The sequence below is a fragment of the Pelodiscus sinensis genome, chromosome 10 (assembly GCF_052426305.1).
Source record: "Pelodiscus sinensis isolate ZL-2025 chromosome 10, ASM5242630v1, whole genome shotgun sequence".
Lineage (NCBI taxonomy): Eukaryota > Metazoa > Chordata > Testudines > Trionychidae > Pelodiscus > Pelodiscus sinensis.
This window is the reverse complement of record NC_143061.1, coordinates 1,285,529-1,298,787: the sequence shown is the minus strand read 5'-3', so window position 1 is coordinate 1,298,787 and position 13,259 is coordinate 1,285,529. Positions and strand designations below refer to the sequence as shown.

At 47.5% G+C, this 13,259-nt stretch overlaps 1 protein-coding gene across 9 annotated transcripts in view; it reads right to left on the bottom strand.

Annotated features, from left to right (window-relative positions):
• ATP13A3 (ATPase 13A3) overlaps positions 1-13,259 on the bottom strand; it is a 107,683-nt gene that overhangs the window by 56,005 nt on the left and 38,419 nt on the right. For all 9 annotated transcript variants that reach the window (XM_089780683.1, XM_075938303.2, XM_075938304.2 and 6 more), the window contains 2 exons: positions 4,059-4,152; positions 536-709 (listed from right to left, as the gene is read on the bottom strand). In XM_089780683.1, coding sequence (XP_089636809.1) covers positions 536-709; positions 4,059-4,152 — 268 coding nt within the window. The remainder of the gene's footprint in view (positions 1-535; positions 710-4,058; positions 4,153-13,259) is intronic.

The window sequence follows — 13,259 nt, the reverse complement described above, 5'->3', positions numbered from 1 at the left end:
CTCTGAGCCTCTCCCCCCACCCCCCAGAGGCCTTCTGGGGAAGCAGGAGGAGCTGAAGCTCCCTCCTCTCCAATTCATACGGGAACATTGCTGGCTGCTCCCGTGTCAGAAAATGAGAGGAAAGTGCATTCCCCAGGCTGGCTGGAGCGTGCCGGGGACAGATGAATGTGGACACGCATTCCTCCCCCAGCTGTGCCCACTGCAGAGGCCAAGGAGCGGCCCCAAGCTGCTACGCTGAGAGAGAGCTGGGGTCTCCTCTCTCCCGAGGGCAGCCGCATCCTGAACCCCTCCTCCGCAGCCCCAGCCCAGCAATGACTGAAATGAAGTCTGGACATTTTCATTTTATTCTCCAAAAAGCAAAAATGAAGGACCTGAGCAACGCCAAGTAAATCTTCTAGGTTATTTATAAACTGGGATGCAAAGACAATAATATCGCTCCGGTTCCAAGCCTGAGAGCCGATAACGACCACCTCTAACTTCTCCATTTCAATCACTGCATTCGCAACACTGGAGGACGTTCCATGCACAAACTTACCGTTGTTCTCAGTAGCACCACCCCACAGTCCTTCAGTGTAGTCCTTACGCATGTTGCTTTCACCCGCCACTGAGGCATCCAGTAGAGGAGGAGGAGGAAGAAACCACCAGTACAAAGCACCCCGACAGCAACTAAAACTAGCTTCCAGCGGCACAGCTTATACCCATAAATCTCCTGTACGGAAACGGAAACAGAAACAATGAACTTTTTTTGGAGGAAAAAGTCAGTAGTAATCTGTTACAAGCTGTGGCAGATGTGTCATACTTCAAAGGTGTTTCTTCTTTTCTTTGGTGGGAGGGTTTCATAAAGTTTATTTTCTATAGTGCATCAGGATGGTAATTGAACATCGTTCAATCCAACACGCAGAGTCTCAAACAACCCCAGTGAAGTGCCACATACACACCAATTTAACAACACAGCAAAAAAGAAACAAACTTCTCCATGGCCTGCTTCTGAGACACTTATTCAGGGAAACTATTACGTTACAATCTTGCCTGCAGTGCATAAGGGCCAGGGTCAGTCCCCGGCTATGAGGATGTATGGGAACATGGCATGGAAGCTGCTCTGCAGTCCAACAGCAACTGTAAGCAATTTAGCATATTTCTTTCTGTTCACAATCTGACCCCAAAGGAGGCTGAAAAAAGTGATAATTTTTTAAAACTGACTTATTTTAAATGATTTTTATTATATTATTTAAAGTACATAGCTTTTTCTTCTAAAAATAAGCCAGTTTAAAAGGAAATCTAAATTTAATACAAAATATGTCAAGATCTAACCTTATTAAGATCTCCTAAAATAATAAAAAATAAATATGCTGAATCTGTGAGCCCCTATCAAGATCTATGCGCTAAAAACTGCTTTTCTGTATAAATAATCAGGGGTAAAACATCCAATGTTTAGGTCATGCTTTATAAATAGGGCTCAAGAGATCATTTACTGTACCAAAAACTTGTTTTGTTTAATAAAAATAAACTGGAGGGTTTAAATTTCAGTTACCATCCTTATGCAACTTGACACAAAGCATAAGCAAAACCTGCAGAGGGGGAGCCGAGTTAGTCTGTAACAGGAAAAACTTAAACAACAAATAGTCTAGTAGCACCTTCTCTGAAGAAGTGGGTTGTGCCCACAAAAGCTCATAGAATCCTAGAACCACAGAGCTGGAAGAGACCTCAGAAGGTCAAGTCCAGCCCCCTGCCCTAGGCAGGGCCAGTCCCAGCTCATGATACCATCGACATGTTTTGTTCGTCTTTAAGGCGCTACAAGACTATTTGTTGTTTAAGTTTTTCCATAAGCAAAGTGATAGTAATCTATAAAATTGCATCATCATTCTAACACACAGGGCTCGACAATTAATGTAATCTAGTCGCCCGTGGCGAGTAGATTACAAGATGGCAAAGCACGGTCAGTGCATGCACAGCGTGCTGAACCGCGCGGCTGGCGAGCGGGGCTCGCTGCGGTTTGGCGAACCCTGCTAACACAGGAAAAATGTTAAATAATCTGAGAATATTCAGCTACATAATTATTTAAATAAATGTACATGGTTATAATGTACCCTTCCTAGGCAGCAAAAGAGATGTATCAAATCTACTGGAAAAGTAGTATTTAGCTGTAAATAGCATGTTTCAATGGTTATTATATCAACCAGCAGGAAAAAATCTTCCTTTAGAAAATAACTGAAGTTCAAGTTGATTTGATGACTTAAGTCAATGCTTTCCACTTGGTGATATAATGCATGATTTAAACTGCTGATTTAAATCAATCCACATGGTAACAAGCTGACTGACAAATGCTTTTCATTCTCTCAGGAGGAAATAAAGAGAGGGATGGGGCAGTCTGGAATGGGAAGAAGGAATGAACCAAACGACTCTCATTTTATCTTAAGCTTTGCTAAAGGGAGCCTGTAATTGGGAGGCGGTACTTCTCATCCACATGATACTTGGGAACATTTTGTCATCGAAAATTTGCAGAAGCCTTTCAGTGCTGTAACCTGGGAAGCTTTCAAATGCTGAGCTGGATTTCCGCTGTCTCGGGCTACATGGACCAGCTTTCCTGCTATGAACTATCTGCAACATGAAAGCTTGTCATTGAGACCTGCCAGCATCATTCAGACTTAAGAAAATACTGACACGGAAACCTGGTTTTGAAACATCATTGCACTTCAGAAGTCCTAGAGCTCCTTTATACTGTTCTGTCATTTTTTAATGAAAAATGCCTTTCAACAAAGAAAAGCTGTTGTTGTTTTTTTATTATTCTTGACAAATTTGTTTGGTTAGGGAAAACGTTACATTTTCTTCACATTTTTTCCTTGATGGGAAGAAGAAGAAGAAGAAGAAGAAGAAAAAAGCGTGCTGGGGAAGACCAACAAAGTAGCTAGCATGTTTTCTCTTCCCACCAACACAAAGGTCGTGGCGTTTTGTTTTGTTTTTTAGCAGCCACCTTCTAGAGCAAAAATGCTATTTTGCAATGTTCTGGGAAGTACATTTCCTTTTTCTGGACCAGCACAGGGGTTATTTAGTGACCAATGTGTTGCTCTTAGGTTTTTAAAGGGCCAGATCCTGGGCTTTGGTTATGAAGAAGTAACAGCCACGCAGCCCTTCCGTCACCTCCGCAGAGCAGAGCCTGTGCCGCATGCCCTCGCAGCCACCATCACTGTCTGTGCACTAAGAGCAGGGTGGCCTGCATCCGTTTTGGACGGGACAGTCCCTTGCTTAAGCCGCGTCCTGACTATTTCCCCAAGGGGCCACATCTCACACTGGCTCTAGCTGACTCAATCAGCAGGCCAGAGCAATCAGGACAAATGTGGGGTGTGGGCAGCAGGAATGAGTGGAGACGCCAGTCCCCTAGGGGAAGCAACACTGAAGCAGGTGGGGAGGGAAGGAGGAAGGGAGCAGGAGTCCAGTGAGAAGCCCTCAGGCGAGCGGCTGTGGGTGTCACATTTTCTCTTTGGGAAATCTGGTCACCCTAACTAAGAGTGGAAAAGCAGAAGGGGTGGAGGAGCTATGCAAATTAGCTCACCATCCCTGATCAATCCTCTCCGCAGCCTGCCTCTTCCCCTTCAAAGGCCTTGGACATTCCAAGGTTAGCCTTGGAGCCTTCCTCTTAAGCCTAGCTGCCCCCAAACCTTGACAAGTTACAGACTCCACCTTAGAGTATCAGAGGGGTAGCCGTGTTAGTCTGAATCTGCAAAAGCGGCGAGGAGCCAGGTTTAACTGCTGCTATCTAATAGCTACAGAGCTGCCTCCCCAAATGGGCCAGGAACTGCGTCTGTAAGCACAGCCAGGCACCATCCCACAAGTGACCAGGCACAGTTGGTTTCTATGAAACACTTCCTTGCTGCAGCTGTCCTTGAAATGGCCATTGAGAGTAACATGCGGTGTGGGCCCTGATGATGGACATTCGTACCCCAGCACTTGTCCTCTCCGACTGCAGAAAGGGCTTTGGAGGGCTGTGCCTAAAACAATATGCCCCACACACAAAAGCAGCATTTTCTCAATGAGTGAAACTAGGCCACCAAACTGATTACCATCTCATCCTCCTCATCTTCATTTACTATCTTCTTCTCATCCTTTTCCATGTTTACGGAGACGTGGAACTTCTCCACTTCAGAGACAGGCAGTCTAACAAGAGAAGAATTAAAACACTGGTGAAGCGATATTTGGACTGCTGTGTACAGTCACTTCTGGTGCTACCTTGGCATAACCACAATGCATGTGCATGAACGCCATACTTGGAAAGCGCGGACACAACCTGCTTTCCTCCAGCTCTTCACAGAACGTGTAACCCCAGGCTACGTTCAAGTGGTTCACTCTTCAATATACAGTAGTGCCCGCTAAAACTGGACCTCTCCCTTCACCCCTCAGTCCTAACGCCCTGCCCCAGCAGTGCAACTGCCCGCACTCTTCCCCCACTAGGCTCCTCACCCCACCTCTTTCCGCTTCTTGCTCCTGCAACACAGGGGCGCAGGGGGCATGAGTACCAGGTGAGAGGCACCCTGCTCTCAGTTCTCGTGCCCTGTCCCAGCTGCAATTGCAGCAAAAGTCAACCCCAGGCTGGAGCATGCCCAATGTAGCTGCAAAGCCCGGGCAAGTGTGAAGGGTGATGTTTCAAAGGCATGTGAAACTTGGCCAAATTGGGGCAGATTTTCATGTGGAAGGCGAAAGGTGTATATCCCTGCCACAAAGGCCACCTGTGTGCCAAAACTCAAGTCACTGCTCCAAAACATGAGGATGCTACCGGCACCCAAAGAGGTCACTGGAATTGTTAAAAGGGGCAAAACAGACTATTCTGGTCTCAGAAACAACTGAACCGTTTTAGCTGAAATTTCAGTCCGAACGGTTAAAGTTTGGCAAAGGTAAAAATGACTGAAAACATGGTGGAAGGAGCTTCAGGCAACATTAATGGGGAGTGAGTCCACCCCCACCTGTAACAGGAAGTGTATTACTGCATGGCGAGGCCTTGACCCCACAACAGAGAACTGTGCAGGCAGCCCCGGTTCCAACAAAGTCATCTGGGATCCAACTGGGAGCAGGGGTCCATGGAGTTCGTAGATGAGAATACAAGACTCACTATGAAATACAAATTCAAAATAATTCCTTTGCTACCCTTTTTAACCCACTGCCACTTCTAGTCACTGAATAACTGTGTTAACGTCTTCGTTCGAACCAAGCAAGCAACCTCCTTCTACAACAGTTCCAATGGAAGCAGAATCTCCACGAACATTTCCCATCCGTGAGCAGAGTGAGTTTTGTCTTGTGCACCAACACGGCCATCGTGTGCACTTGTTCAGGTGTGCTCCACTGCGGCACCCGCCAGTAGCAAGCAACATGTTTAGATAGAGACAGACCGATCTGGGCAGATCTCAGTTTAAATTATCTATGTAAGAAACAACACTCAACCAAGGGATAATTAACAAGATGCATGACCCTGCAGCACAGGAATCAGGGCCAGGGATAGAAGGGATGGAGGGGCTCGGGCCAGGGGGTGCAGGATTCAGGGCATGGGGGGGCGGAGAGGCCAGGGAGATGGCAGCTCCTTGCTGGGGGGAGGCTGGAGCTGGGCTGCCCACTCCCCCAGAGGTTCCTTGCAGGAGGTGGGCCCAGGACTGAGGTACCTGGCCCCCGAGGAAGCTCCTCACTGGGGAGAGCAGAGCTGGCCTGCCCAACCCCTGGCCAGCCCACAGCTCTTTATGGGAGAAAGGGCTGGGCTGCCCGGCTCCCTCAACCAGTGGGCAAGGGGGAGCTGGGGCTGCGCTGCCCAGCAGCTCCTGGGGTAAGGAGGCCAGGGCTGCTGGCTGGCAGCCACACACCTGCCGGTATTGCAGCTGAGAGCCGGGGGATAAGTTTGAGGGTCACGTGCTGCCATGGTGGCTCTGGCCCAGGTCAACAGAGCTGCCACCGCCACCTGTCATGCGGCGGCTCTGGCCCTGGCCGAGACCACCAGAGTAGCCACTGCCCACCACACAGCCCCACCAGCTAGGCCACAGCATCCTGCCCACCACAGCTAGAACCGGGGCCAGCCACACGGATAACCTCACTGTGCCCCGGCTCCAGCCAGAGCAAAGGGGGGCAGGGCAGACGCCTGCCACCCCACGGCCCCACCCGGCCACCGCCACCACCATTCACCTTCCGGTCCAGCAGGAAAGCGCGGTGGAGGCGAGGTGGGCGGGCATGAAGTGCCTTGTGCATGGTGCGCAGTTTGGAGGGAGCCCTGAAGACAAACTCCATTCTCACTTCATGGCTAAACTGACATTTCTATAGCATAGGACCAGCCAAAATCAAACCCACTGCTTTAAGCGCCTGGAACTCTAGCTGAAAGTTAGATTGTTTTAAATTCAAAAGCACACAGCGTACAAAACTGACTGCTGCATTAACTTAAACAACAAACAGTCCTGCAGCACCTTAGGGTATGTCTACACGCGGCAGGGAAACGGGCGTTGGAAATAAAGCCCTATTTCGAACTACCTGTTATTCCTCCTGCAATGAGGTTTAACAAGTAGTTCGAAATAGGGCCTTATTTCCAATGCCTGTTTCACTGCCGTATGTAGACACAGGCAGTTATTCTGGGCTTGTCAATTTCAAAAAATGGCGCCCGGCCGGGAAGATGCAAATCAAGAGTGGGATATTTAAATCCCGGGCTTGCTTTGCAATTTCGAATGCCTACATTTGCAGACCTATTTCGAATTAGGCTGCAAGTGTAGACATACCCTCAGAGACTAGCCAGACATGGAGATGGGGTCATGAGCTTTCATGGGCACAACCCACTTCTTCAGATGAATGGAGTGAAGAGGTCCAGGTGGCAAAATAAATAGAGAAAGAGAGGGGATGAGGAGGGAAAGAGACGGAAAAAATGGAGGAAAATTGTCAATTAGAGTGTCCGCGTTAAATGAAGCTGATAGATTGGATTCTAAGCACTCTTAAGTACCCGGTGCTTGGCTTTACAGCTCATTAGGATGTGGAATGTAGCGGGTAATCCAGTTAAGGTCTTTGTTTAAACCTCTATTGAACGTATCAAATTTGTAAATGAAATTAAGTTCTGCAGCTTTCCTTTCAAAGTGGTATTTTAAATTGGCTTGTAACAATATGCTAACTTTTAGATCCATTAGTGAGTGCCCAACAGGTTTGTGTGTGTTACCTTTTTGAATATCTGATTTGTGTCCATTCATCCTTTGTTGTAGAGACTGTCCAGTTTGGCCAATATTTATTTTATTTATGTAAATATTTGTACCCCGCCTCTCTATTTAAAATATTCAAAGCGGCTTACAAAAAATGTTTAAACACAATACACACACATATATATATATAAACATTTAAAATACGAGACCTCAGAGGGACATAAAACCTGCTAAAAACATAAAGAAGAGGAACACACACATACAGACTCAAACGTTAATAAAAGCGCAAGTAAAAAGGGTGGCTTTCACCTGACGCCGGAACAACGCTAGCGTAGGCACCATGCTACTATCCTAAGGAAGAAAATTCCACAGCCTGGGAGCAAAAGCTGAGAATGCCCTGTTCCGTGTAGATGTTAATCTTATCTCCACAAGTGGGGGAACACGAAGCAAAGCCTCCCCCGCTGACCTCAATCCCCGGGCAGGTTCATATGGGAGAAGACGGTCCTTCAGATACCCTGGACCCAACTCATTTAAGGCTTCATAGGTCATAACTAAAACCTTACATAGTGCCCGGAAACATACCGGAAGCCAGGGCAGCTGCCGAAGCCCTGGCATAATGTGCTCCGTATAACTAGTATTGGTTAAAACTCGAGCAGCCGCATTCTGGACCAGCTGAAGTTTCTGAAGGCTCTTTAGAGGCAGCCCCACATAAAGTGCATGACAGTAATCCAGTCGGGATGTAGCAAGCGCATGGATCACTGTGGCCACGTCATGTTTGTTCAGGAAGGGTCGCAGCTGGCGGATCAAACGAAGTTGCCCAAAGGCACTCCTGACCACCGAAGAAATCTGATTTTCAAATGTTAAACAAGGGTCCAAGAGGACTCCCAAGCGGTGTACCTGTTCCTTCAGGGGGAGAGTAACCCCGTCTAGAACAGGTGCCGTGCCACATTCCCGAACAAATGGCCTCCTGATCCACAGCACCTCAGTCTTATCTGGATTCAATTTCAGCTTGTGTGACTTCATCCCAATCATCACTGCCTCCAGACATTGATTTAGATCAGTCACCACCACACCTGGTTCTAATGTCACAGGGAAATAGAGTTGGGTGTCATCTGCATATTGATGGCACCGTCCTCCAAAACTCCTTATGACCTCTCCCAGCGGCTTCATGTAGATATTAAACAGCATAGGGGACAAGATAGAACCTTGCGGGCCCCCATAGCATATGCAGGCCCCCATAAGGCAGAGGGGCATGGCTGGCACTTGATGGCATAGATCACATTGGTGGATGTGCAGTTATATGAGCCTCTGATGTGGTGGTTTAGGTCTGTTTCCCAACCAGTAGTACGAGTACCCTTAGGGGTACTTGCGAGAAATCTGGGGGGGTACGTCAACACAACTGAAATTTGGAAAAAACTAAATTTTTTATTTAAGTTTTACAGCAATTTATTATTTTTGTACTTTTCATTCCCAAAAATGTCATGGCCTGCCTGACTACGATCAAGTTGTTTAAACAAATATGTTGCAATGGTAGAAAAAAATTGTGTGTGTCTGAAAACTGTAGGTACTGGGAGTACTTATAATTATTTTTTTAAAGGGGTACTTTATTAAAAAAAGGTTGAGAAACATTGGTTTATGTGGTTAGGTCCTGGGATGATGTCGCTTGTGTAGACAGAGCTGGACCGGAGTTGAATACAGGGGTGGGTTCCTGGGTGAGTATGATGGAGGTGTGCTGGGTGATTGCTGGAACATGTCAAATGCAAGTTTATGCATGCACCACAGATAAATCACAAGATTTTTTTCCCCAAAAAATGCCTAATGAATTATGGTTTATAGCAAAGTTCACAGCAATCATGAGAAAAGTGAGAAAAGACGTCCATTTATCATGCTGGAACTTGTTCCATCCATAAAAAATATGCATGTTACAGGTTGAATCTCTCTGGTCTGGCACCCCCAGGAATTGACCAGTGCCGAACCAGAGATTTGCCAAACACAGGAGGTCAATATTGTGTAGCAGCATTACTAACATTTCCACTGCTTGCTGGGGTCTTAGAAGACACTTGGGGGTCAATGAGAGCTAAATAACAGCACAGAACACCGAGAGCCAGGACTGGGGGCTGTACAAAACTTCATGGGACAGCGGGAAACTTATCATGGGGGTGGCCAAGTGGATATGTAGTTAACTAAAATCATGCTGGACCACGAACGTTTCCAGACCAGAGAAGTTCAATCTATACTACGCTACATTATCTGTATCAGTGCCTGGAGGCAGAGTTCAATTCTTGATGAGAATAGTGGCCAGCACTGAGGGGCAGAAGAAAAAATGGCACTAAGAAAGCACCACGGGGAAGAGGAATAAATGGTAATAATTATTCCAATTTGCATATCTGTTTGCAAATCAGAGGCAGCAGCATGGGGTGCTAGGCAGAACCGGTCTGTGAGCTCCGCACACACAGCATCTGCCCACCGCCCCATGCTGCTGCTTCTGATACAGAGGCAGCAGTGTGGGCTGGCAGCAGCCCCTGTCCACATCCCGCAAGGAGCTCAGACCCCCAGTGGACAGGGGCTGCTCCGTGGGATGAGAATAAGAGTTTGCAGGATTAGGACACAACCTCAGATACTCAAACATTTAGTCCGAGCAGCGAAAGCTGAAAGCTTTCCTAGCGGACGTTAATGGGAAAGCAGATAAAATCCTTTCATTTCACCACTGCGAGCAGCTCTCCCCCACAACTCCCCACCCTGGCTGGACTTCAGCTGCCAGGAGCGGTTTCATCTGAAGGCCCTCTCAAAGCAGGGAGCGGAAGCTTGCTCTACTCCCTGCTGCATGTAACTCACAGAAAGAAACAGAAACAGACACTGCAACCAACAGCCCTGGGAGTGGAACAGCTCCCCTTTTTGCCAAGCAGGGCCCTGAGAGAGAGCAAGCCCATGGCTGCCTGAAGACCAATGCCAAGGTTCAGCTGGCTCTAGCCACAGCATGAAGAGTCAAGATTAGAAGGAAGGAGGATAGAAGGACAGCAGCGCGACCAGGAAGAGTGGCACAACAAGGAAGCTGAAGCAACCCAAAAAGGTCGAAGGAAGTAGACAGAAGAAATGGCACGAGAAACAAGATGGCAGATGTGATGAGAAAGAGCAAGGGAAGAAAAAGCAAGTAAAACAGCTTAAGAATAGCAGGTTTTATTTATTCTAAATGCATTCCATTGAATACAAAGACAAATTACAAATTATATCCAGTTGGTTTAAGCCCTTATGTTTCTAGGAGCTTGCCGCTATAATCTGCTACAAAGCTGGAGACAGTCAACAAATGGGGTATTGTTAAGAGTGTTCTGGCTGTGCTCAGACACTGCACGGAGAGCGACTACAGTCCTCATTTCAAACCTTCATCTGTGGGCCTGGGGACACAGAGCCTGCCCGGTGGCTGGGGTCGGGGCTGGACCAACAGCACAGCCCAGGCTACTGGGGGCAGGGAGCCTGGGAGCCAGATGGCAGAGCGGACCCCTGCAGATTCCACAGTCCATCAGCAAAGGGGTCGGAATTGACCATCCCTGGTCCAGCAAAATCCTTCATTTGGGACGGGTCTGGTTCCCAGAGTGCTGGGCCAGGGAGGCCCAACCTGTAGCTAAAATATTGCTGATACAATATACTTAGACTTCGGTGGAGTCTGACTTGGTTCTGCACAATATTTTGATTGAAAAACTCAAGTGATACAAAACCAAGATGGAACACGTTACCTGGATTAAGAATCCGCTGTTAGGTCCAAATATGTAATTATAAAGAGGGACACATCAACTGGAGTGTTTTAGTGGGGTTCCATACGGTTCTGTTCTTAGTCTATGCTATGTAATGTTTTCAGCAATGCCCCGGAAGACGACAAAGCCACGACTGCAAGTTGGGAAATGGCACGAAGGCTGGGGGTGTCGTAAATAGGGTGCCCGGATCTGCTTTTAGGAGTAGAGCCGACGTTCAGGGCTTTATAAAGGTGCCTACTGCCCCCTACTCTCTGTCCTGATGTTTCCCATTTTCTATCTGACCACCCTAGTGGTAAATAATGAAAAGGAAAGGTCACAAACAGAGCAATCCGGACCGCATGGAAAACCAGCCATGGCGCTAGCCAACACTAGGTACGTTAACACAGCCGAATGGACACTCGCCTCTGGGAACCAAGCCACAGGGTGAGGGCTCTCTGGGAAGCAGTGACACTGAAAGAACAGGGGACGGGCATGGGAGCCAGGCTCCCAAGGGACATTCATCTGAACCTGAATTCCCAATGCGGCTCTGTGGCCAAAAGGGCCAATGCACTTGTTAGATGCATGAACATGGGCCTATCGACCAGAGGTGCGGGTTGTATTAGGGACAGGCACAGCCACTGCTGTAATACAATGCTGCTGCCAGATCGGGTCCTTCTGGCTCCAAGCCAGGCCAGTGGTTGACCGGCCAGTTGGGAACTCCGATTCTACGGCCCACGGCACCAGGCTCCACAGGCTGCCCCTATCGTTCTGTCCAACACACACAGCTTTGGCTACATCCAGGGTCACGTCCCTGACTCCCCGAGGGAGTTACAGTCAGGCACTGGCTCTGGAAGGGAAGAGGAGGGGAGAAAGTGTCTCTCTTGCAATGTCTGCCCACTTGACACCAGACTGCGCAACATATGGAATGACGCGGCCCCCTGGACTCAGCTCTCCTCTCTCTGATGAGTGCAGCCTCAGCTCTCTGGGCTGGCCTTCGCTCCTCTGCAGGGAGGAAACCCACCCAGCCACTCGAAGGATTAGTGGACTGTCAGGATCTGCTCATGTGATCCTCCTGGGTTTTGAAATGAGCTGCAACATATTTAAGTGTTGCTGTGCAATCCTGGGATTTCCAAGGGACTTAGTCGCCCAGCACTCTCGGGAATTCACTGGGGCTGGCTCCCCGAAGTTCTACCCGAATGTATCACTTGCACTGAGCTGACTCCTTTTGAAAGAACTGAAGCAGCTCACCCCTCCCAGAGCTACGCTAGAGGCAAACTCAAAGGACGTACTGTTCACCTTGCCAGTTTCATTCACAAGCATCCCAGTGCTTTTCTGTATGACAGCTGACACCCTGGAGAACAGAGCAGCCTGCGGGAAGTGCTAGTAGGCCACACTGCTGTGTAACCAGCCTAACACAAGCCCTGGTTATAGCTAGCCTCATCACCACAGTACCCAAGCACCTACCACAGCAAGAACAAGGCTGGCAGGAGCAGAGGACTGGGCCCACAGAGATGGAACTCCAGACTTCAGAATGATTGTGATCTTTCCAGAGGCCTCAGACCCTTCTTTGAATCTCTCTTTCCTTCCCTTCTGTACCCTGCCACTCCCAACGGCAGTCCCAGAACAACAGCAAAGGAAAATGAGAAGTCACACTAAAATAAGTACCAGGATAACAACGAAACTCTCAATGCAGGAAGAAGTTGAAAATACAATCTTGATTTCTTGTATGCTCGTGTAATTGTTGTTCACTTAGTCACCATTTTGCCAGGCATAGTTCAATTGCAGACATCCATCAAAATGAGACAACACAAATTCAACACAGCAAAGAGCAAGGCAATGCAAACTGAAAAGAACAATTTAAACCACTGCTGTAGCCAAGTGGGTTGCAAATTAATTGCATCCTCAGGAAATAAACATAGGTGTCACTGGACAGCTCAATGGTGAATAATGGGCAAACTGTTTAATATAATCATACAGAAAATCAGTCTTTATGCATGGTAGTAATTCTATTCCAAAAGAGAAGAGCAAGTTCAGGTTTGGTCACTTCATCTTAGGAACATTAGTAGAAATGGAACGTATGAACAGAAGAGCACCAAAATTCAGGAAAAGGGAACCTTTCGTGCATAGATTATATGACAGTGGAATTAAAGTTTGAAAATATTATGAATGGTATAAAAAAGGACACTTGGATAATCTTGCATAAGCTCTCTCAATAAAAAGGAGCACTGGAAAATTAAAGGCAACACATTTGACACAGATACAAATAAACAGTGATTGTGCAATACATAACCAGCCTTGGAAATGCACTGTCCTCAAATAGTATGATTTTTAAAAGGATTACAGCAATGTATAAACGACATCTGATGTTATACTTATTAAGATTAGA